Genomic DNA, 24,784 nt, shown 5'->3' on the forward strand with positions numbered 1-24,784 from the left:
AATGAAACATTGCAATGATCTTGTACAGAGGCGTTACGTGTGGTCCATTATGAGCTCATCTATTGACTGACAGCAACACTAAACAGCACATAAACCTCTGACATTACAGTGCTCTGTGATAACTCAAAGGTTTATTCTTTAAGAAACACGTTGCTCTCCATCTCTAACCGCTGGATGGTTGGACAGTGAGCTGTGCAATGTGCTTTTAGAAGGCAGACTGAAGGGCTCTGCTTTGAGCCCTCGCTGGTTGAGAAGTGGCAGATCACTATCGTCTAAGCTTCTTTAAGAAGGAACATACCAGCATCTCCTGTAGATCCATTAAACACAGGGGGAACTGCTTTGATAACATGTCAGAAGGAAAGAACAATAAAACACACGGTTAAACCGCCTACTAAACATGAGCAGCTTCCTCGTACATGACTTTTTTAAGGAAAAGTCCCAGGGAGATTTTTCTTCATGCTGTAAGAAGCACTTAAGAAGAAATTTAAATACAAAACCATGAGTCCCTGGTTAGCGCTTGAACGCTATGGTTCAAGCTCACATACGTGTTAGTGGCCATTTGGGTGAGTTTGATAGAGTTTGACTGCATTTTCTCAGACAGAGTACCACAAGAGTATCATTATGTAACCAGTGGGAAGGAAAACCTTTAGTGAACCTCCAGAGTTTCACTCTCCCACAAACTACAGAGTGGGGATAGCAGAGGGAGGTGTGTGTAGTGGGGGTGGCCAGAATGGAAGCATGCATGAAACAAATAAAAGGAAGTGAATGCAATATCTGGTCAACCAGGCCCACATGGCATTAGGGAGGATGTGAGCGATCAGTAAAGATGTCTGCAGCCCTCGTCCAGAACTCTCAATAAATGAAACATCAACAAGCCTGAGAGCCATGGCTTTTTATTCACTTAACAAAAACATCTGAAGTGCATTATTTCTGACACAACAACAGAGGATAAACATCTCAGATCTGGCAGTTGGGCTGCATCCATTACCTAGAGAAAGTTACCTGAGTGAAGGAAAAAAAGACTTGCTAGGCTCTGTCTTCAAATGTCATTAAGCAGATTCACTAAAATATGTGGGTCATTAGCTCCATCTAGTGGATGAATATTTTTACTTGGTTTTAGAATTTGAGTTTGGCATTGAAAATGTTGCCAGCGCCACGATAGAATAAAAGAGACACTATACAAAAGCTTACTAAAACAGCATGAAGAAAAGTAACTATTTTGTTTTTAATGGGTCGTGGCCCTTTCCTTAAGAAACATTTTTAAAGGGATCCTCCACAGTTTTTGCAAATGTAGCCTAAAACCTTTGAAATGTCCTTATTAGAAGATCTATGCCTAACAAAACACATTTGTAAAAACAGTGGAGGATCCCTTTAAAGATACTGATTTTACTGTATTTATCTATCGAGCATAGCGCCATCTAAATTTCTAACACTATGGGGTGGCAATGTGGTAGTAGTAGTTAATTTCTTTATTTACAGTGATCTAAATATTTAAAATATATAGTTTTTATTTTTCTCTAAATTGCACTTTTAATTAATTCATTTAAAACTTTGAACGGATTTTTTTTTTTTGTTTTTTTTTTAATTGATTGAAGTCTTTCACAGTGTAGTTTTTGTTATCACATATTAATAGTTTATTTTTTTTCTGGTTTCTTTTTTTTTTTTGCAAAACTTATCAAATTTGATTCTAGATTAAATTCTGTGATAGACTGATATTTTAATGAATCTATCATATATTACTACATCTTATTTCCATGTCATTGTTTGTTTAAATTAAAAATTGTCCTTGATTTTGGGTGCAATTTATTACCTGTGGGTGAATGTGGATACTTTTGACAAATCAATTATTATACTGGGGTTTGTTTTTTGGTTGTTGTTTTCCACCAAGTCACATTCCTTGTCTTGTTAAATACTCTACTAGGCAATAAAACATTTCTGATTCTGATTCTGAATAGATAAATAATAATTTACGATACACTATTCTGCAATTAATATTGCCATTTCAATTAATGGTTTTAGATTGCGGTTCAGAGTTGGACTCAATTTGGAAGCAAGCATCAAGGTAACATCTACATCAATGGCAAACAAAACCAAGATTCACAAAGAGAAATTTTCCCAAAACCGGAAACTGCCTGAACCACCTTTTTCTTTAGTGCATTCTGGTTTCATGAGTGCCCGGGTAAGCAACGCAACCCAGTCATTACACACAGAATGCTAAATAAATGATAAATCAGACAAACCACTCTAAAAACACACAAGATGACTACATATCAACAAAAAAATAACTGAAAAATACACAAAGCGAGAACAAAAATACATATAAATGATAAAAAAAAATCAAAAACAAAACAGGAACATCAACAGACAAAAACCCTTTGTTCTTTCATGTATTAATGCTGACATTGTTCATTATTGTAAATACTGACCTGAACGTTAATATAATGTGGCCCACAAATCATACATTTACATTTTTGTGGCCACCAATGTGATAAAAAAAATGATCCATCTCTCTCTGCTCTATTGTAAAGCTGTGATGTTCAAAAGTTATTGTTGGTGGTTTTTACAAACAACCGAGGTCAGCACTGACACTTTGATGGACAATAACCTTTAAAATTGTGAGAGATTGAGCAACATTAGCTCCTCCTCTGTTGAATTCAACCTCAGTTTTTGTTCACCACATGGATAAATGATGATTGACTACTAATGGCATTATAGCCAAATCATAGATTTTTCTTTCTTAAGCTCCTTTTAATAGAAATAGACCACTGCAGACTAGAACAAGAACTGCTATTTGTAGATGGTTTGACCCAGTGATTTAAATATAATAATTTTCCTCTTTTTAAATCCTAAATAAACTCACATTTAAATGACGGTACAGTCACCCCCTTTTACAATTCAAATAAATCAACTTCAGAGATCATTACTGCCCAGTGTTCAACCCACTAATAGGCTCAAGAAAGACACATTATCATATATTATTATTGTGTTGTTTTGTTCAACTATCAATGTTTTGAATGATCTGCTTACACAACATAAGTTTTGACATTACATTCATATTTGAATTGATATGTCCGCTAAAATTACTTAAATCTGAACCTGATGAGCTGAATCATATACTTTTCATTCATTGACAACAAATATAAAAATTACATTTACACAAATTTAAAAAAAAAAAAAAAAAAAACAGCACACAGATTAGAATTTTAAAGTTAATAATATTATCCTATTGATTTCTTTTTCCACTTACCTTAATGACAAATTTGCGAGGAGCCATATTGCAGCGAGATCACCTGGAAGAAGTAAACGAACCAAAATCATAATTACTCGCTAATGAAAGAAAAGTAACTGTTGCCAATAGGCATTATCAAGACATATCACAAATTACTAATCTTTTCAGAGAGCTTTCACTTTAAATCTTGAACTTTTAGCCCATTTAAGGCGCTTTTTACGGAAGTAATGGTCAGAAATACTTTCTTCTACCCAAACAGTGAGAAACAGTTAACGCTTTAAAGGTAAAAAAAAAAAAATATATATATATATATCTCAATTGTTAATCCAGGAAAAAACATAGTAAAATCACTGATGATGCACAAATAAATTAAGTAAGGTACAACGTTTCACAAACATAACAAAAATAAGAACTTTACCGCCTGTCACTCGGCTTCTTTTGATGACGTAATTTCCGTTTGTAGTTCTGGGGTGCAAAAATATGGTTTAAAGCTTTAACCTCGTAAATTTGGTGAACGTCAGATAAACCCTCGTTATTTTGGTTATTATAAATAATAATACTAATGCAGGGTTAGGCTGAATGCATGAATGTACGTTAGTTTTTAAAAGGTGCTTACGAGGTTTTGCGACCGCTAGTTAAACTGAAGGTGTTTTTTTACAATGCCTGTACAATTTTCAACAATGTGTTTAAATCTGAAATAAATTGGGGTATTGTCATGTAATACAATTATGACAAATTATATTATGTGTTTTTGGGGGGTTTTTTTACAACCAGTTGAATTAAAATGAAGTCATAGATATATTAAAAACGTGGCAAATTAGTCAGGCAGTGTTATGGGTAGTCCTAGCTAAATCTAAGCCCCGGTGGCTGATTATTATGATGTGGGAGGAGGAGGGGGGGTGTTTTTTGCCTTATCAAACTTGGCTGAATAGCTGTTATAATGGAGTTATTTGTATCATTTTATTGATACGTCTGTTTTATTTTTAATCCATGTTGCATTTTATTTCACAATATTGTTAATGTGGAGAGCTTCCTTAGTGTGAGTGCATTTTTTTAGGTTGACGGAAAGCTGCTCTCGGTTTGTGTTTTTTAAAGTTTCATCAGCCACGTTTAGAAGTCTTTTTCTTCTTCTTCTTCTTCTTCTTTTATAATGTCTCGACTCGTCAAGAAGTCTCCGTCCATTTGTACGGATCAGCCCCTGGACAACGCTGACATCCGTAATAAACTCAAACTGCTGGAACAGCTGCTTAGATCTTGTTATGGACCTAAAGCCAGACTGAAGCACCTTCACAACAACATTGGAGGACATGTTGTTACCACTTCAGCCTCTTCTCTTCTTCTTCCAGCTCTGAGCTCCTCTCAACCTCTCATCCATCTGATAAAAACATCTATTCATAACCACATATCCAGATTTAGTGACTGCGGTCTGTTTGCCGCCATTCTTTGTTTGTCTCTTATTGAGCATGCGCAGCAGTCTGGACTGAGAAGAAACAGAGTTATTATAGTGAACAAACACCTCCTAACTGCCTGCATCACTTACCTCCAGCAGGAAGACTGTGATTGTAAAGTTAAAATGGACTTCTGCAGCACGCAGAGCCTGCTTACACTGGCTCACAGCATCATCTCCAGCAAACCAGCGTGTGTGCTGACAGAAAGTGAGAGGTTTCACATGAGCAAGCTGGCTGTGCAAGCTTTCCTGCTCACTGTTCCATGTTCTAGCCCAGGTACGCTTCACTTTGGCAGAACAGTGACTGTCTCTGTGGAAGGACAGTGTGTTCTCAAATCTGCAGTGTTCCCAGGTCTAATGGTGCACATGCCAAATGACTTTGACTTCAGTGAGATACACAATCCTTCACATCCTCTTAAAGTGGTGCTTTTTAGTGCATCTCTGGCAGGAGATCTTCCTGAACTCGTGGACAGGGTCATGGAGGTGCATCCAGGTGTAGACACTGACTCTCAGATCCTGGAACTGCTGTTGGATGTTTGCAAGCAGGTGGTCAAAGATGATGTGAAACTGTTTGTCTGCCAGAAAGTTATTCACCCAGTCGTACAACACTACCTGAGGAGTCACGGCGTCATTGTGGTAGAGAGACTAGGAATCACTTTGATGGAGCCACTCACTACACTGACAGGTGAGCCTGGGTATAGTCACAGGCCTGCAGGTAGATGCTTCTCTCAATATTTGTATTAGGCACTAGAGTTGTTACCATGTATCTGACGATACGATTTATGATTTGCATTTCCCGATACGAAACAACATGATATATAGTGCAATATTAATTGCGATGTCCCGATCCGATATTGATATCGGTCAGATATCAGCCAGAAAACAAATATCAGATTCCATCAGACTGCATCTAAAATCTCCGATATAAGCGCTCCGATAAGTTTTTGTTGTCTTTGTCCTCGCCCTCAGTCGTTCCCACCATATACTGACAGTAAAAAATAACTAAAGTGAACTTGATTTGCTGACTATTGTTCTCTGTTTGAGTAACATCACATGATCAAGCCTATTCTAACATTCCACACTACAAAATAAGTAATAAAAGTATGTATGATTCGTGCTGATATCGGATTGATATCGGTATCGGCCAATACGCAAGGCTGGAATATCGGTATCGTATCGGAAGTGAAAAATATGTATCGGGACATCTCTAATATTAAAAGTTACAAATTTCACCTTTACAAGTACAAAATGGTATGAAATGCCATTCATTTTCATTTATTAAACTTAACGGTACAATATTGCGATATATATTGCTGAATCTGTTTTTTTTTATATACCTATACTATACACTGCTGACAGGTTTTTACTGATCTCTCATATTGGTGAACTGGCAGATGATCTATTACCTTTATTATCAGCAAAGGTCATAATAAGAGTACATTTTTATAAAGGGTAAATAAATAACTAGGGGTGTCCCAATACTACTGTTTCACTTCCAATACAACACCTTAAATATCAGTGGATACCAATATCAATACAATATTAGCACGAATCATTCGTGTGTTTATTATTTATTTTGTAGTGTGGAATGTTAGAAAAGACAAGATCAAATGATGTATAACACAAACAATGAACAATAGGTATGAGAATAACTCATGGATTACATACATTTTAACCTTAAACGTGAAAAATATTCAACAATTGAATAAAATAAAATAAACTAAAGACCCTGAAAATTAAATAACATTGGTAGTTCTAAAGAGAGAAATGCACTTATAATAGAAAATGTCTAGTGCTCGTACTAATTACACACATACTAATTGTATGTTTAAACAGGTGCTCAACCAGTAGCCATGCTACAGTCTGCAGTCACATTCACATCCTATGGGCAGGTGTCGGACCTGAGCATCAAACAGTTTGGAGATAAGAAGCTGCTTCATTTACAGCCTGTCGGGGAGTCAGCGATCAGCACCATGGTTCTCTGTCACAGGAATGAAACCATGATGAGTGAGCTGAAGGTAATGTACAGTGAGGTGTGACTCCTCACAGCTTTTAAAGTCTATAACACTTATCTCATGATCGTCTGCGAGGAGGAAGATATTATATGAAATATTTCTGGGATTAAAATAACCTGCAGTACGTTAGACTATCAGCTAGAACAGTGTTTCCCAACCTTTTTTGTCTCATGTACCCCCCGAGGCCTCTCTTCAGATTAGGAGAACCCCTTCATCACTCCAATGTAGTAATCTTTCTTGTTTTATTTACATGTTAATAGCTTGAAAATGTCAACCTGTACGTTTAACACACACTAAATATCAATTTTGTGCATTACAATTATTGTGTAGCAAGGCAAGGCAAGGCAAGGCAAATTTATTTATATAGCGCATTTCATACTCAAGGCAACTCAATGTGCTTTACATGATAAAACATTCAATTGTTTAAAATCAATAAGAACATTTAAATCAATAAGAACAATTAAAATCATCAGTAAAATCAATTAAAATCATCAGTAAAATCAATTAAAATCATCAGTAAAATCATCATTACATCAACAACATGACAAAAAATCTATCTCTCAATCATATGCAGTAGAGAAAAAAAGTGCCTTTAACTTTGATTTAAAAATGTTCACATTGGATGCTGACTTCAGCTCCGCTGGCAGTTTGTTCCACTTCTTTGCAGCATAACAACTAAAAGCAGCATCACCATGTTTACTGTGAACTCTGGGCTCCACTATCTGATCTGTGACCATAGATCTGAGAGACCTGCTGGGTTCATACCTGACTAACATGTCACTGATGTATTCTGGACCAAACCCATTCACAGATTTATACACCAGCAGCAAAACTTTAAAGTCTATTCTGAGGCTGACTGGGAGCCAGTGTAAAGACTTTAAAACTGGAGTAATGTGCTCTGACCTCTTTGTTCTGGTTAAGACCCGAGCTGCAGCGTTCTGAACCAGCTGTAGCTGTTTGATGCTCTTTTGGGGGATTCCTGTCAGAAGACCATTACAATAGTCCAGTCTGCTGGAGATAAAAGCATGGACCAGTTTCTCCTGATCTTTCTGAGCCATTAAACCTTTCACTCTGGAGATGTTCTTTAGGTGGTAGAAGGCTGTTTTTGTGATAGATTTGATCTGACTGCTGAATGTAAGATCTGAGTCAATCAGAACACCAAGGTTTTTGACTTGGTCTTTAGCTTTTAAAGATCGAGACTCAAGATAATTGCTGACAGCAGTCCTCTTTTCCTTGTTACCAAAGACAATCACCTCTGTCTTGTCATGGTTTAGTTGAAGGAAGTTTTCACTCATCCAGCAGTTTACTTTTTCTAAACAGTCACACAACACCTCAATGGGACCATGGTCATCTGGGTTCAGTGATAGATATAGTTGTGTGTCATCTGCATAGCTCTGATAATCAACCTTACAGTTCTGTAAAATTTGTCCTAAAGGAAGCATGTAAAGGTTAAACAGAAGGGGTCCAAGAACAGATCCCTGAGGAACCCCACAGGACATTGGTATTCTGTCAGATTCAAAGTTTCCAATGCTTAGAAAATAGCTTCGCTCCTCCAAGTATGACTTAAACCATTGCATTACTTTTCCATTTAGTCCAACCCATGTTTGCAATCTGTGCAACAAAATTGTATGATCTACAGTGTCAAATGCAGCACTTAGATCCAACAGAATGAGAACAGATACTTTTCCTGAATCAGTGTTCAACCTTATGTCATTGATCACTTTGATAAGAGCAGTTTCAGTGCTGTGATGAGAACGAAAACCTGACTGAAATTTATCAAATATTTTGTTGAATGTTAAGAATTGACTCAGTTGGTTGAAGACCACCTTCTCAATGATCTTGGCCATGAATGGAAGGTTGCTGATTGGTCTATAGTTAGCCAGTATAGAGGCATCCAGTGTTCTCTTTTTTAACAGCGGTTTCACAGCAGCTACTTTCAGGGATTTTGGTACGGTGCCTGATTGGAATGAGCAGTTAATTATCTGACACAAATCAGTGACAATTGACTTTACAACAGTTTTAAAGAAGTTTGAGGGTATTGTGTCAAGGCAACACGTTGATGGATTCAGCTGCTGAACAGTCTCCTCTATTGTTTTTGGGTTCACTGTAATAAACTCTAACATTGTAGTTGACTCATCCCTCAGTGGTTGAAGCTGTTCAAGCTTTTTGTGATTTTGCTGGTTTGTTCTGATGTTTGACCTTATTGATTGTATTTTTTCATTGAAATATACAGCAAATTCATTGCATTTTCCAGCTGACAGTAATTCAGGGGCTATCTGATCTGGGGGGGTTGTGAGCTTTTCAATTACAGAAAACAACGTGCGAGAGTTGTTGACATTTTTGGCAATAATTTCAGAAAAGTATTGCTGCCTTGCTTTGAACAAGCCATCATTGAATTTTCGCAGACTTATTTTGTACAGTTCTAGATGAATTTGGAGTTTTGTTGATCTCCATTTACGCTCAGCTCTTCTACAGTCAGATTTCAAATTCTGCATTATCTCAGTCCTCCTCCAAGGTGTTTTCTGTGTGTTTGGTTTTCTCTTAGTTTTGATTGGAGCCACCACATCTATGACATTACAGACGTTTCTATTATACTCATCCAGAAGATCATCAACTGTCTCAGCACTCAATGTTGGTGTCATTGCTATGGCTTCCATCTGTGCACTTGTGTTGTCATTTATGTACCTTTTCTTTAAACACGCATAACTAGGGGGAACAGATGTTACAGTCTCTAGGTCAAAAAAGACACAGAAATGATCAGATAGAGCTAAGTCTCTTACATCAACAGCAGAGATATCAACACCTTTAGAGATAACCAGATCCACAGTGTGACCTTGAGTGTGTGTCGGACCAGTCACATGTTGTGTAAGACCAAAAGTATCCATTAAAGCATACAGTTCTTTGGCAGTATTGTCCATGTTATTGTCTACATGAATATTTAAGTCACCTGTTATTATTAAAAAGTTGTATTCAGTGCATACAACTGACAGCAGTTCAGCGAACTCATCCATGAATTCTCCAGAATATTTTGGGGGTCTATAAACGACTAAAAACAGAACTCTTGAATCACCCTTCAGTAAGAATGACATATATTCAAAGGAGATAAAATCACCAAATGTTATTTCTTTGCACTGAAATATTGATTTAAAAATGGCAGCAACTCCACCACCTTTCCTGCAAGTACGACACTTATTTAAATAAATAAAGTCTTGTGGCGCACTTTCATTGAGAATAGTATTACTGATACCATCATTCAACCATGTTTCATTAAGAAATAAAAAGTCCAAGTGATGTGTCAAAATAAAATCATTAATTATTAGTGACTTGTTAACAAGAGATCTAACATTAAGAAGAGCTAATTTTAAAGACTTTACTGGAGACACTGGTGGACTTTTTGGATGACATGTTATAGGAGTCAAATTTTTATCTCTATAAAGCTTTTTGCTTTTCTTTAATTTCACAATTTTACCTGTGTTACCTGTCACCACAGGAATTAAAGAAGCTGCATTAACTCCATAGGGCCCTGACTTTTTCTGGTTGTTCCTAAAAATAGAGCTATTGCAGTCTGCAGTCTTGCAGAGAATATATTTAACTCAATTTTTTGTAATGTGCATAACATGTTGGTAACAATTTAGTAGGATATTAAGGCCACAATATTGTTTATTTCATTAATGCAGTTTATTGTCAATGGGTGGAAAAGCTGTTGGATAAGCATGTACAGTGTCTGAAATAGGCTTAAACATGACTCAGCATGTTGGAAATAGATTCATCAATGTTTCCAAGTACCCCCTACAATATGTTCAAGTACCCCTAGGGGTACACGTACCCCTGGTTGGGAACCACTGATCTAGAATTCTAAAAAGAACAAGCACAAGTAAAACCAAACCATTTGTATTGTTTTCAAGGCCTGTTAATTGATTTAATTATATAAAATGATCGACTAAAATGTGCCAAAGCAGATGTTTCTGACCTCTGTAAACACACAAAATGACTCCAAGAAAACACACAAAACACCAAGAAAACAATCAAAACACAAAAAATACACAAATTTACTCAAAAGCATACAATACCAGAGCACTCTGCAAACTAATGCTCAGTTTAAAGGCGCAAAATCACCAGCAGGTGGTGCTGTAGAACCAGCCAAACATCCACATAATGCTCCAAAAGTTGTTCTGGATACTGTATCTATAATACCTCTGGCCAGATCATCTCCAAAATCTTAACCTTTCTTCGTTTTGACATTGTCTATCAGCTTACCAAATGTCATGTAAATCCATTCTGAACTTTCTCAGATATTCTGCTAACAAACATCCACATTAACAGACAGACAAACACAGGTGAGAACATTACCGCCTTAGCGGAGGTAATTACAAAAACCTGCACAAAAGGAAATTAAAAACACACAAAATGACAGTAAAATGCACAAAATAAACACATTTACTATTAAAAACATGATATATACATATAAACAAAAATAATGACTCGTAACATATAAAACCATAACATTCAGAGAGCCTCTGCTAAGTTCAGACCAACTCCTTGCTCAAAAAACTTTTTGTTGACGGTACCTTCCAGATCATCTCCAAAATCAAAGTCTTTCTTCTTTTTGACATTTTCTATCACCTCAAAATGAACATACAACAAATATACACAACATGACTCCAATAACACAAAAAAAAACCACGAAATGAGAGAAAATATAAACAATAACAGAAACGTCAACAAAAACCGACTTAACTATTTATTGATTTATGTGTAATTATTTGGATTGGTCATTATTATCAATGCTGAGATGATATTCTTGTATTGTGGCCCTTGGATCAGACAATCACCTGATAAAAGATGTCCAACTCTAGATGCTAATTTCATTCTTATTAATGGTTAAAAACAAAAGTTTTAATATTTTCGCTTTTTTAAATTCGAGGGCTGAACGATTTTGGAAAATAATGTAATTGCGATTTTTTTTTTCCCCTCAATATTGCGATTGTGATTTAATATGAGATTTTTTTTTCAAGGGCCTCTTGTCATGTATTTTTCAATGAACACAAGCAATAAATCAATCTGTTTCATAATAAACCATTTCAGATTTATTTAAACTTTAAATAAATATAAAATATACATTTTAAAGCACAGATTACAACAATAAAGCAAACAAATCTGTGGCTTTACCTCTTCAACATATCTAACTAACTTCAGGATTCATGTAAACATGTGGACTGCACTCCTTAAACACTCTCTGAACTTAACAGAACAGTACAAGACAGAACAAGAAAAAAATAAAAAATTGCAGCCTTTGCGATATTAGAAAATGGCATTTTGATATCGCGATAATATCGCAAATGCAATTAATCGTTCAGCCCTACTAAATTCTATAGTCCATCAATTTCCTTTAGAATTAAGAAGCTTACCAAATATCCGATTGCTTAAAGTGAAGTTTCTGTTTAGGTGGTGTGGCAAACAGCAGAACACGTGTTAAGGCTGGCCCTCAGGGAACCCTCAGCCCTACACGGAGGAGGGTGCACAGAGACCCACCTGGCAGCTTATATCAGACACAAGGTGAGATCCAGACATCTTCACCTCACTATTTCCTCAACGTTGACTGAATTATGCTGTGTTTTACCCCCAGAGCATGAATGAAAAGGCAGAATTAGCATCTGCATTAAGATGCTCACAAACAGAGTTCCTTCGTGGCGTGGACGTATTCTGCAGATCTCTGGAGTCTGTCGCCAAATCCCTGGAACACGATGGAGGAAACTCTTACATGGATCTCACTTACGCACACCACTGGATTAACCCAGCAGACAGCACACAGGACTGTTTACAAAGCACCTTAGGTTTCTGTGGCTGTGGGCTGTTGAATAGTAGCACGAGCAATAAGTGGAACCACCTTCAGAAAGAACACGCTGAGTTTGCTCCTGCGTCCATGTGCAGGAACAATCCCGTGCAGCCACGTGTGCTAGACTCCTTCACAGCTAAACTCAATGCCTTACAAGTTGCCGTGGAAACTGCAAATCTAGCTCTCGATGTGAGGTTTATAATTCATGATGTGAACTAACAGAACTGCTAATTATTCTTGAGCAGGGTTTTTAAAGGTCAACATCAATGAAGAACTGTTAGGCTTAGTAATTCTAGAGACATTTCCCTCAATGAGTCATGGATCAGTGATTCATGCTAATGTCAAATCTTTAACAGGCAGATCATCTTGTATATTAGACAAAGACCATAACTTGGCAAATAAAGGATTTCACTTTCTATTTAGGTTACGCAGCATCTTATATACTTAACAACCTTCCACAGGTGTGACACATATTACAAGTAAAGAGCGTCAAAGGATTAGAAATAGGATGATTGTGCTGAGCTTCATTTTGTAAGTGGTTTGTTTTGTTAGTAGTTCTAAATTACAGTTTAAATGCAATGATTGGTCTCATTTATTATCTTATTATTCATTTTCATTCATTTTTTTGTTTTTTTTCGAGCAGGGACAAGAAAAACGAAAAACAAGAGGAACAACAGAGAAAAACAATCAGAGATGTTCAAGATATTATATATGTACACTTATAATAATAGAATAGAATCATAGCATTTTCATCATATTGCTTCTATCTGTTTGGACTTCTAGAAATACACAATATTCTATCCAGGGTTAGGGTCAAATATAATTGTAATTGCGTAAATAATTACAATGATGACACAATTATAACTATAATTGGAAAAAATCTGATTTGTTGATGTTGTAATCGTAATTGAATTGCAATCGAGTTCAGATAATTGACTTTGTAATGGTAATTGGCATGAACATTTTTTAAAAACCGTCATTAACAATTTTATTAAGCGCAAACCTGGCTAAGATGCCCACATCAAATATATTAATACCAATATTTGAATGATATTAGGAAGCCTGACAAGATAACCAAGACATGAAAAACAAATTAGCTGATAGATAATATAGCAGATAATATAGCAGAACGCTATAACAAGAGGAACGTTGAGTTTTGTGGTGTTATTTATTAAATGTTCAGTTGACTTTCAGGGGAAAAATAATTGTAATTTTAATTGTAGTTGGGAAAAAATGCTAGTCAGCGTAATCATAATTTAGTTGTAATTGAACGTGGATAATCAAAGATGTAATTGTAATTAGGGATGCCCCAATGCAACTTTTTCATTTCCGATATGATACCGATATTGCAGCCTTGCGTATCGGCCCATTCCGATATCAACATGAATCATACATACTTTTATTTTTTTTTTTTTAATAAAAACATTATATTTACTTGTTTTTTTAGTGTGGAATGTTAGAAAAGACTTGATCAAGTGATGTCACTCAAACAGAGAACAATAGTCAGTAACAGTGGTATGAGAAAAACGGACCCATTTATTATGAACCAATTGGTTACATGGTTATGATCTTTAACATAACATCTACAGTATTCTACAATTGAATAAATATAAATAAAAAATGAATTGCAAAAAAAAAAAAAATCGGAAATTTGAATTCAATATTCGTTTTTAGGCTGATATCGGATACTCCCAATTGTAGTTGAAAAATGTCAATGATCCCAACCCTGATTCTATCTACACTGCAATCCATAACCAATGTTCTGAAGTGTAACCCAAAGGGATAAAATCATGGTAGCAGCTACAGTCATACTCAGAAATAAAATCATGTGTAGGTAGGGTTGAAGCTGTAGTTTCTCTAATGGCTCCTAAGGTGACGGCCCTGGCATGTGGCCCTTTAAACAGCAAAGGTGTGATCAAGTGATTATTTCTACCAACCTTGGAATTAAACTGAGCATGTTTCCCAAAGGTACTCATGCATTAAGGTGTGTAATATTAACCCTATTATTATTTATCCTATAGAAGGGCAGGCTGTATATCAGGTTAGAGAACCATGTCCTCAAACTGTCTGTGTGCTCATGAAAAAAAATCCAATGACTAAAACACACACGGACCCACAAAGACCAAGACACCAGAACATGTTTTTCCAATACATTTTACTTCTTTTGTAACATGAATCCTCGGCCTTTTCTGAAGAGCCTTTTGGGATGCTGTGTCAGTGGAACCTGAGATCAAAAAAACTCCATTAAGGGAGCAGTTACATAACAGATTATTGGATTTGCCACTTTTGAGTTCCCAGTTTTCTAGTCAGGAAACAAAATATCCATACAAAAAAAGTATTTCTTTCAGACAAAATAAACATCCTTGAACAGAAAATGAAGAACAGTGTTGAGGTGTTGCCTCTATCTTTCTCTATCGCCACAAATGAGGTGATTTGGATGCAACAGAATGCCACTCACTCCCTGCTGCAGTAAGAAGATAACAGTTGGTGTCAACATCAGATGAATGTTGAAGGGGAGGGGACACACACCCCATACACACCAGGGGGAGGGTGCATGTTGCAACAAAACACACAAAATCTGAAATACAAATTTCAAAATAAGACTAAAAGTGAGAAAACGCTTTATATGAGTATGTGCAAGAGTGATAAAAGGCACAATAGCACAGTGTGTCATGCTTTACTAGTTTCCCTTCACTTAGCTTCAGAGGTCAAGTCAGTCTGGGGATGCTTTCTCCACCATGTTCTCTATCTCAATGCAGAGTATGAAGCCCCCATGATGCCAAGGAAGGACTGATGTTCAACCACTGCATATTTTAGATGGAAATGCTTGGCCTTAGCATAAAAATTCAGTCACGTCAGGGACATTCATGTCAAATCAGAGGACAGTGGACACCATTTGCTGCCAATAATCATATCAATCCAGTTGGAATCCGGTTGGAATCAGTATTGGTTTCAACTGTGATCACTGCGAGTGACATTTTATTTTGTAAAATAGCTACATTTTCATAGATTCATCATCTTTGTATAGCAGAGGTGTCAAAACTTCTTGGAGGGTAAAGTCCTGCAGGTCTTAGTTGTAACACTGTAACTACACAACCACAAGGAGAGGCTTATAGCAAGCTCACATGGTATCATTTTGATCTGATTCAGGTGTGGTAAGACCTTCAGGACCTAGTTCAGTGAATCTGTTTACATACCCTTACCATGGTGTAATATATACTTAATATTAGGCAATCAATAGCTCCTAACATGGAAAATTAATGACAAAGATAAGAAGTTATGTTTTCATCAGCGTTTGGCTGTCTTCAATAAAAAATAAATAAAAATAACAAGGAGCTGCAAATAACAACCTAGTATAATAATAGTCCTGTTTCCTATTGATAAAGCTGAACATTTTGGCCATGAAGCACAAACATTCGTGCTCCAACAGACCTGATAGTTTGGATCATTTCCATCAAAGAGGGCAATAACGGAAAGAAAATGTCGCTGGAGTCATTTTGTGGCTCAGGGTATTCAAGGTGGCAGTGTAAACAAAGACTAGAAGTGTCACTTTTGGAAGGATGTGCACAACAGCCAGCTGTGATTGTAGCCCACTGGTCTCTCTAATGCTGCCAGCATGTAACCACAAACCAGTGGCAGTGCTGATCCTGCCAGTTCATTGGACAAACCGCATTAATGGCTTTGGAGCTCCACTGAGAATGTTGTTTTTGATCTAAATTATACACTAGCTGAGTAAATGTTAATATTATACTAAGCAAGGAAAATAAGCCCAAAAGACTCAAATGTATCTAATATGATAATTATATTAATGTTTTTGGTTTATACAGAGGGGATTACTGATATTCACTGGGAGCAGCCCTTGGTTAGCATCTACAACAATATTGAGGATACGAAATGTAAATGGCGTAAAACCCTCATTCGATGTTTTAAAGCTGACAACATTGGAATATTCTCCATTAACATCAGCAATTTTTTTTATTTGTGTTCTGAAATGACAAGAGAATAGAAAATGTCTAACATTACAACTTAAATCAGTTTTGTTTCCAAGGAACTCTAAAGGGGACTAAAAGTGGGAACTCTAGTTCCTGGAAAAACATGAACATCTTCTCCTCACACCAATACAAACACTCTTCTCATCTCCTCTATACAGCCTCTCCAACACACTTTAAAACTTTTCCAACCAAAACCTCTGGAACACACACTTCAAACTGAGAGGACTGTGAAGAAAGGCTGAGGGAAACAGAGAGAAGATTGCATTGGCTTAGAATACCTAGGTCCTTCCTTTGGGTAAAAACCAGGACGTGAAGGGAGGGGATTGTGGGTAGTGGGAGGCTGTCTGGGTCAGGGTTATGGCGATAAGATAGTAAGAGCAGGGTGGCGGCGTCTCTCTGTGGCGCCCCAGCAAAAGTTGACCTCAATGAACGATGAGCGCTCCAGCGGCGTAGCTCACGGAGCTGTCCTGCCAGTTCCTGCACTGACTCGACTGCGCGTAGTTCAGGAAAGAGAAGTTCATTTCTAAACCAGACTTCCTCAGCTCGGCCACAGCCTGTGAGAAGAGGACAGAAACCACAGATCCAACACTAAGCCACAGCCATAAATAGTCATGTTAGTGTCCCATCTAAGAAAAAAAAGGGAAACGGGTTCACGTTCCTGGAAGTTTCATAAGAACTAATGAAACTCCTGAGTTTTTTTAAAGTAGTAATTAAGTGTGATAAAAACCAGAAAGGAGAACAGAAATCACACAAGGACCGCGTGAATATCTACTGCTACTGTACCTGCCTTCATTATTAAGATCTAAAACCCCTAAAGTGCATCCCTGTAAATACTAATTATTTACAAATTATTCATTCTTGTCTGAATCAACCAGAGACTTGATGAGACACAATGCATTAAGCATCCATTAGGAACAGATTGCAATCTTCTCTACGAATCAATCTTCAGTGGTGCTTCAAGCTTAATACTGTATGTCCCCAAGATAATGACAATATGGAGCAACCGGCAATCTAAGAAACTATCAGCTCTAACTCAATGACAGAGCATCATGTGATGTATGAATGTCAACACACACCACCATCACACATGACCGATGAATCATTTTTAATCAGAACAGTCATAGACTAATCTGTAAGGGATCAGTTATTGTTTTTTTATTATTATTCCATTCCAAACTGAGGGCATAATTAGTACAAATATGTGTTTATTGGATGCATTCAGGGCCAAAGCATGTGCAGGTGTCCAGCATTTTCAAAGCACTGATGGAGTAAAACATCAGTGTGTTTTCAATGGTGCTGGTTGTGAATTATGCCACTGAAACACTGATGACTGATTTGGTGTGATTACTAAGAATTATGAATACATTGCTTGTTGAAATAAGTAACATTGTTTGTGTGGTACGTACATGTAGCAGCACTCCAATCGGGTGACGCCCACAGATGGTGTTCCGAAACTTCTTTAAGTAGTTGGTGAAGGACATCGGATCCAGCTGCTCTATAATGCCCATCCCCTAAGAAAGCAAAGACAAGGTCAAGTCAATAAAAAGGGATGCATTCAAACTAAACAAAACGGTTCAATGTTACTGTAAAGCCACTGTTTTCTTCCAGAAATCGGATTACACAACAAGTTGGCAACGGCAACACAAGTGAGATGAACCGTCCTTGAACTAGCAACGCGTAATAGTAAAATACTTTATTTTGTATAGTTGTGTTTTTAAAGTTAAAAAAATATACAGTCTCTTTGTCATGTTGTTTTAGACTTTTTTTTTTAAGTTGTATTTTCTTAGTACTTCCCAATGCTGAAAATACCTTTAATCAAAAAAGAAAAAGAAATATGTAAGAAGAAATACAGTTTACCAGTATCTGCTGATTTGTAATTCAACGTTCTGTCGAACATCACAGGTTGAACCAAAAAACCAAAACAGCTTTGAATAAACCAACACCGTCTCCTTGCAATTTTAAGGACAAATGATAAAATCGAAAATACCATTTTATCGAGATGCTCAATGGATCTGTAGATTTCTCCTTGAGATTCATCATAGTAAGTGTAGCGAAAGCGTTGACCTTTAAAAATAAAAACAGACAGAAAGCTCAAAATCAGTCATGCTCCGTGTCTCACTAAACACATTAAATGCCTCCTGTATAATTGTCATTTCTTGATGTTACATAGGGATGCTCATGTTTAACCATCAACCGCTAAAAAGCTCTTAAAATGATTAATGCTAATGATTAATCTTTTTAAATTAGGTACTTACATGAATTAACTCATGAGGAAGTTTCGACATGTGCAACAAAATGGAGCTCTGTAGGGGACAGTTTCCCCCCCAAAAAAAATTATGAGGAAATTTGCAATACATGCCCTCACCCCCTCAAAAAAAAAAACTTGCCAGTTTTCTAGATTGCTGCTCGCTTCCACGTTAACTTTAAGTTTATTATCACATCAACCTGCTGCTGAAAGACAAAATAAAAACAGTAAAAAAAAAAAAAAAAAAAAAGAGAGAAATGTAGAGAAATTCAAAAATGCTATCCTTGTTTATTGTCGTTCAGCAGCACTGCAGGTGTGTGTTTTGAAAAATCCTAATATTCCATTAATGCTTGCAACTGAAAAAATAAATCTATACAAAAAAATAGTTTTTTCCCCGTCACAGTCATTTTGAATGGGTCATTCATGTGTGACTGTCACTGTCTGACAGGTTGTGATTTAGGACTGCACGATTTTGACTGAAAACCTCATTGAGATTTTTCGTGCAAATACTGCGATTGCGATTGATTTGCGATTTTCATATTTGATACATTTAAATGCATAAACTGCTAAATTGGTGAGTGGAGGAAGTCATGTTACTTGTAGACTGTCAAACAACATCTTCTTGCTCAAATTGCCCCACATTAGAACAAAACACATTTATCTACTTTCAAGAATATTTGGTATTATGTGGACAGCGCCCTCTTCTGGAGGAATCACAGAGCGTCTGTCTAAACACTTTAGGATCTGCTTTATGGAAATTCAGACCTTTTATCTGTTCCAGCTGAACCTGAGATCATAAGGCTTCACCATTCTGATTGGTGGACATCACTCAAACGCCAGAGACAAAAGAAAAAAACCTCAACCTCTTGAGGTTACGTTATTGCAGTTGTCAAAACCTTGATTGCGATTCAATATTAAAAGTTCTTAATCTACTTGATAAAAACGTATTGCATTGTTATTCATCAATTGAAAATTTTAATCCTAATTGTAATGGTTATTAATCGATTAATGAGAGTCAGTTATAAATAAAATTAAAATTGAGCATCCCTAGTTGATTGTCTCACTGCATACCCCAGTGGCAGAAGTCAGACGAGACGATGAAAAGGTTGGACGGGTCAGCCAGGTACTTGCTTAACAGCTTCCCATATTCCTGCTCCTTGGACTCGCTCAGGGCTCCCACGAGTACGGGCACGATGCTAAACTCATCCTTGTGGCTGCAACATCAGACGTCTACGTTACAGCTGGAATTTACACTTCATTTGTGGTGAAAGATTGCTTTCCAACTTGCTTTATTATTTTCTACTATTAAAAATAAAGGCGTCATCATGAATGAGTGTAAAGTCTTGGTTTAAGCTCATGTTTGTTACCTTTCCATGGCTTTAGCAGTGTAAGGCAAGTGCATTTCAATACTGTGCTCATCTTCATCCGTTTGCAGACTCATCCTCTCAAAAAGCCCCGTTTTCCAAAGATCAGCATAAACTAAAAAGAAAAGACTCTGTATTAATTAATTTGACACAATTAGAAAGCAAGAAAGCTGTTTTGTTGTCAATGTGTGAAATGAGATACAATCTGTGAGCATAACATGCCTGAAAATAACAAAAGATATAGTGTGAAATGCTTTTTTTAAAAAAGGAAAAGAAAAAAAGAAAGAAAACACAATAACTTGCATGAAAAAAATGGATGAATAGGAAAGAGAAAATACCCTTTTGGTCAATCCTCAGGTCATAGAGAGGTGTTCTATAGATGTCTGCAGTCGACAGGGCACAGCGGGAGAGGGGCACGTGGTGTGAAGGTCCCAGGATGAACACCCTGCGACTGAAGGCCAACAGGATATCATCTCATCGTCTCTGTACACCATTGGTACTTTTTCCCTAATGTCTGTCCTCACATTTGACTACTATCCTTTCATTGGTAATTCAGAGACAGACAAAAGAGTAACTTACGTAATCGAGGGATCAACCTGCTTGTAGGCATGTGCTGCACAAGCACCACAGTAAGTATACCCAGCATGGCTGAAAAAATAAATAAAAAACAAGTGCCAAATCAGACAGATTGTCCAATATCCCATAACATGAATGTACAGAAAGAATTTCTCTACACTTGAATGGCGTGTGCTTACGGTGCTATAATAGCTCTAGCAGGTCTAATCGAGGACTGTGCTTGAGACAGCCAGCCTTCTAGTTGTGCATTCAGTTGGGATCCTGAAAAGGGGAAAGAAACACACGTACTTGTTATTAAGAGTGTAGGAAAAATTTGACTCTGTAATATATCACAGCACGATTATCATATGGTTACAAAAAATGTCCAAATCGATTTTTTATTCATGTTTTGTTAACAAAAAAAAACCCATTTAACTGCGCCAACACATGCATAGCACATAAGCTAGGTCACTAGGTGTCAGTGAACCACATAAGGCCTTGTTAAACTACCTCACTCCTCAGTGCATTTTAGCTTGGAAGGTATTTTCATAAAACCTACTGGGCACTTTGATAGATGTATGTGGTTATGTTTTTTAAATAATTTAGGAACTTAAGAGAATCAGAATCTTTTGTAGAAGCAGTTTAAATTTTTTGAAAAATGTACTTTGACAGTATGATAAACATACCGCCTGTTTTTGATATTAGTACTTAAAAACAGTGAGTTACCATTTACTTGTTCTCGCAAGTTTAAAAAAAAGTTAAATAAATTGTATTTCACCCCATTTTGTACTATGATATATTGCGATATAGTATGTGGTATTGTTTAGTATTGGGATAAATCGTATTGTGACACTGAAATCGGGAATTGTATCATCAGATTCATGGGAATGTACACCCCTAATTGTTATAACTATAGTCACTGGACCAAACAGGGAGACATCCACAACAGAAAACTAACTCTGACAAACAAAGTGATCAAGAACATCTTCTACTCATCATTGTGTCACTGTATGTTATGTATCTGTGAGGTTAGCTCTCTGATGAGCTTGCAATCTAGTCAATGTTCAAAGGTACCCTTTGCCTCGAGTAAAAAGAAGACTGCAACTTTATATACCAAACAACCAATCAGTGTTTATTTTGTTGACTTTTCCTGAAGTCTCAAACAACTTTCCAAGTAGTGGTGAACATTCATCCTTTCTCTAAATCATTTGACTGCATCATGAAGGTTCAGAGAGCCCGTTTTGTCTTTTAGACAGCCTCAATAATTCAGGACAATCATAGCAGTGTGGCTACTCTTTCTTCACTTGAATCGACATGAATGGATGATTGAATTGGTTAACGTCCATGCAGAGTTGAGTTTGCCGTAAAATAGGCCAACGCGTTTCGCGCATGCATTGAAAGAATCGGGCAGTGACAGCTGCTCCTACCGGCTGCTCCTGTTGTAAAACTGGAATTCTAATTTCGACCTTTTTCCCAGGTCATGTTTTTACTGTTATCTTTTGTTGTTGTTTTTTTTGTTTTAGGATTATCATCCTTTATGTTGTTCTTACAGTTTTAGGATTGTTATCTTTTATGTTATTCTTACAGTTTTAGGATTATCTTTTATGTTGTTTTTATAGTTTTGGGATTTTTATCTTTTATGTTGTTTTTATTTTGTTTCTATTTTTGCTGGACTGGGGGCTCTGTCTCAGCACCCTGTGCCCAAGGTCTGTGTCCTGCTCCTGGTACAGACGCCTTATCTAGATCCTCTGTTACCAGCCATGTGCCATTGTCCTTACATTAACTTGTGTGTCTGTGTGTGGTGGGCGGAGTTTGTACAGGGTGGGTGTATTTTAAACTATGTAAAAGCACTTTGAGCTGCATTTCCTTTGTATGAAAAAGACTTTGTATAAATGAACATTGTTGATTGATTGATTAACACTCATACTGTTACGACGTGTGTCATATGATGATGTAGTAGCAAAAATAAAACCTGTAGATCTTCTAAAATGGGAATATTAACCATAAAATGTTTACAGTTTCAGGAAAAGGTAAATAATAATAGAGCATGACTAAAAACAATTGACGACTGACCAAGTTTTGATGAAGTATGTCCTGGCTAATGCTTTGCAACTATATGTGGTTCTCAAAGCTTGCAACTTGTCAAATTAATCAGCCTTGAGCCACATAAAAGCCCTCAAAAAATGGCAGCTATTTGTAACACAATCCTTGTTAAATCATATTTTTCTGGGCGATTCAGGAAAATCTCTTTTTCTCTTCTTCTTCTTTGGTTAATTGGTTTTTTCATGAGTTCAGCAAAAAAAAAAAAAAAAATCTATATCAAATTTTTACGTGTGGTGAAAGGTTAATTATAGTCAATGCTTAAAAACATGCTGGAGTCTATAGTATGCATATATATATATATATATATATATATGGGTGTATATCTGTATATACATGTATAGTTCCTACTCCTTTTTTGAACGTGTTTTTTTTTTTTTTTTTAACATGTTCAAAAATAAATGATTCAAATACAAAAAAAATAAATAGTCTATGGAACATACAATGATTTTTTTAGACGAGTTTTTTTACTCCAGAACTAGAAGAAGTTTAACATCCGGGTCTACAACAAAAACTAACACTCGTCCTGTGTATTGGGGGAAGGGGTGCAACATGAAACTACAGTCCTTTGCCCTACCCTGTCCTGTCCTGTGATTAGTAGCAGAGGAAATATCCTACAAGCAACCCAGAATAGTATGACAAAATCATCTTGATGTGATATTAGGAAAGCAGCTAAGCACATGACATGTAGGCCAAGGCATAAAGCACCACACTGAGTGAACACAGACTAGTTCATTGGGGCTGTGACACCGAGCTTTAGTGACAAAGTGCTGATTAAGCTCCAAAGAGCCAGTCAAAAACAAGCAAGCACACAACTCAACAACTGGGTTAGCATTACGACAATAACATTCATAATCACTATCAATGAAGGCAAGGAACAAAAAACACACTTAGGCTAATATAATACACGTCAAACTAACTATTTCATAAACTGTTTAATTTAACACAGTCAACATAACACCAGCTAAGTTAGCACAGCATGCTAACCGACGGTGAGCTGTAGATAGTTACCCGATGCTGAGTACCAGCTCCCGGCGTGACTTGCTTCTCTGCACACCACTCGGTTCGACATCTTGGTTCCAAAGCCGCCTATCTTGGTTCTCTTAACACTTGTCAAGTGATGAAAAGTTAGATGGAACTGGAAAAGTCGGCGTTAGCTGACAGTCAGCAGGAACAAGGCTTGCTAGCTGACTTGCATGAAAAGACAAAGGACAGTTTGCTGAAGACAGTTGGCTAGCAGGCTAATGCTATCAGCTGGCCCTGCTGCTGGTACAGGCTCATAAGTTAGCGGGGAGCAGTTAGCATCTCTGTTGTAACAACCAGGCGATGTGAATTTTGTTTGGCACAAGTAACAAAGTCTTCGTAATATTGTGGTGGAGGTAAATATGAGGCTCTGTAACAGTCCAGTCTAGTTCTTAGGATTACTGATCTGTCTATGGAGCCAGGTGAGGGGCGGGGCCAAGGCTACCATATGACATCTCACATTGTCATTGGTTGGTGGCTTTGTCCGTACAACGTGATTGGTGTAAATTTCTAGAGGGCGTATCTATTTAGAACGATAATAATTTCATTAGAAAGTTGCACTAGCGGTAGGTTGTGAGTATCAATACTGTAGCCATCAAAAGAAAGAGGCCACACTCTAAAATGTTTATTCACTTTTTAATGTCCATCATCTAACCTGTAAATTGGCTGGTTTGCCTATTGCCCAACATCAATTATTTATTTATTTATTTATTTATTTATTTATTTAAATCCAATTACGTCTAACTTGCAAACTTTCTGTGGTGATGTTCTGCCCTTGCTTTCTTTTAGGTCACAGGTTTCAATCCCAGGAGGGCCATACATTCAGCAGGTTTCAGATGTGACCCTGCACCACCACAACAGAGAGGCTCATTCTGCAGAACTAAATGCAGATCTATCAACATAGGACAGAACTGAAGTATCTTCTGAAACTTCTACATGCAAAACTTCAAGTCCAGTTGCCCCAAATAAGTTACCAGA

General features: G+C 36.9%; 3 protein-coding genes across 5 annotated transcripts in view; 1 reads left to right on the forward strand and 2 right to left on the reverse strand.

Moving 5' to 3' along the window:
- Positions 1-3,791, reverse strand: part of slx4ip (SLX4 interacting protein) — a 53,207-nt gene extending 49,416 nt beyond the window's left edge. For 2 of the 3 annotated variants that reach the window (XM_028468717.1, XM_028468715.1), the window contains exons 1-2: positions 3,648-3,791; positions 3,248-3,290 (exon numbers count right to left, since the gene is read on the reverse strand). In XM_028468717.1, the coding sequence (XP_028324518.1) occupies positions 3,248-3,274 (27 nt within the window). In that variant the 5' untranslated portion in view covers positions 3,275-3,290; positions 3,648-3,791. Of the gene's footprint in view, positions 1-3,247; positions 3,437-3,647 lie in introns of those variants that run through there. The other variant, XM_028468716.1, reaches the window with a different exon arrangement.
- Positions 3,792-4,112: 321 nt separating this feature from the next.
- On the forward strand, positions 4,113-13,109 carry mkks (MKKS centrosomal shuttling protein). The gene is made up of 4 exons (XM_028469027.1): positions 4,113-5,361; positions 6,513-6,694; positions 12,137-12,247; positions 12,318-13,109. The coding sequence occupies exons 1-4, from the start codon at positions 4,380-4,382 to the stop codon at positions 12,744-12,746; spliced, it is 1,704 nt and encodes a 567-aa protein (XP_028324828.1). The 5' UTR covers positions 4,113-4,379; the 3' UTR covers positions 12,747-13,109.
- Positions 13,110-14,665: 1,556 nt separating this feature from the next.
- On the reverse strand, positions 14,666-24,232 carry memo1 (mediator of cell motility 1). Its single transcript, XM_028469472.1, has 9 exons — positions 23,795-24,232; positions 20,884-20,965; positions 20,708-20,776; positions 20,467-20,579; positions 20,132-20,243; positions 19,836-19,978; positions 18,507-18,583; positions 17,926-18,030; positions 14,666-17,073 (listed from the first exon to the last, which is right to left on the reverse strand). Exons 1-9 carry the CDS (start codon positions 23,853-23,855, stop codon positions 16,942-16,944), a joined length of 894 nt encoding a protein of 297 aa, XP_028325273.1. The 5' UTR covers positions 23,856-24,232; the 3' UTR covers positions 14,666-16,941.
- Positions 24,233-24,784: the final 552 nt, after the last annotated feature.

This window comes from Gouania willdenowi, chromosome 15 (genome assembly GCF_900634775.1).
Source record: "Gouania willdenowi chromosome 15, fGouWil2.1, whole genome shotgun sequence".
NCBI classification, from domain to species: domain Eukaryota; kingdom Metazoa; phylum Chordata; class Actinopteri; order Blenniiformes; family Gobiesocidae; genus Gouania; species Gouania willdenowi.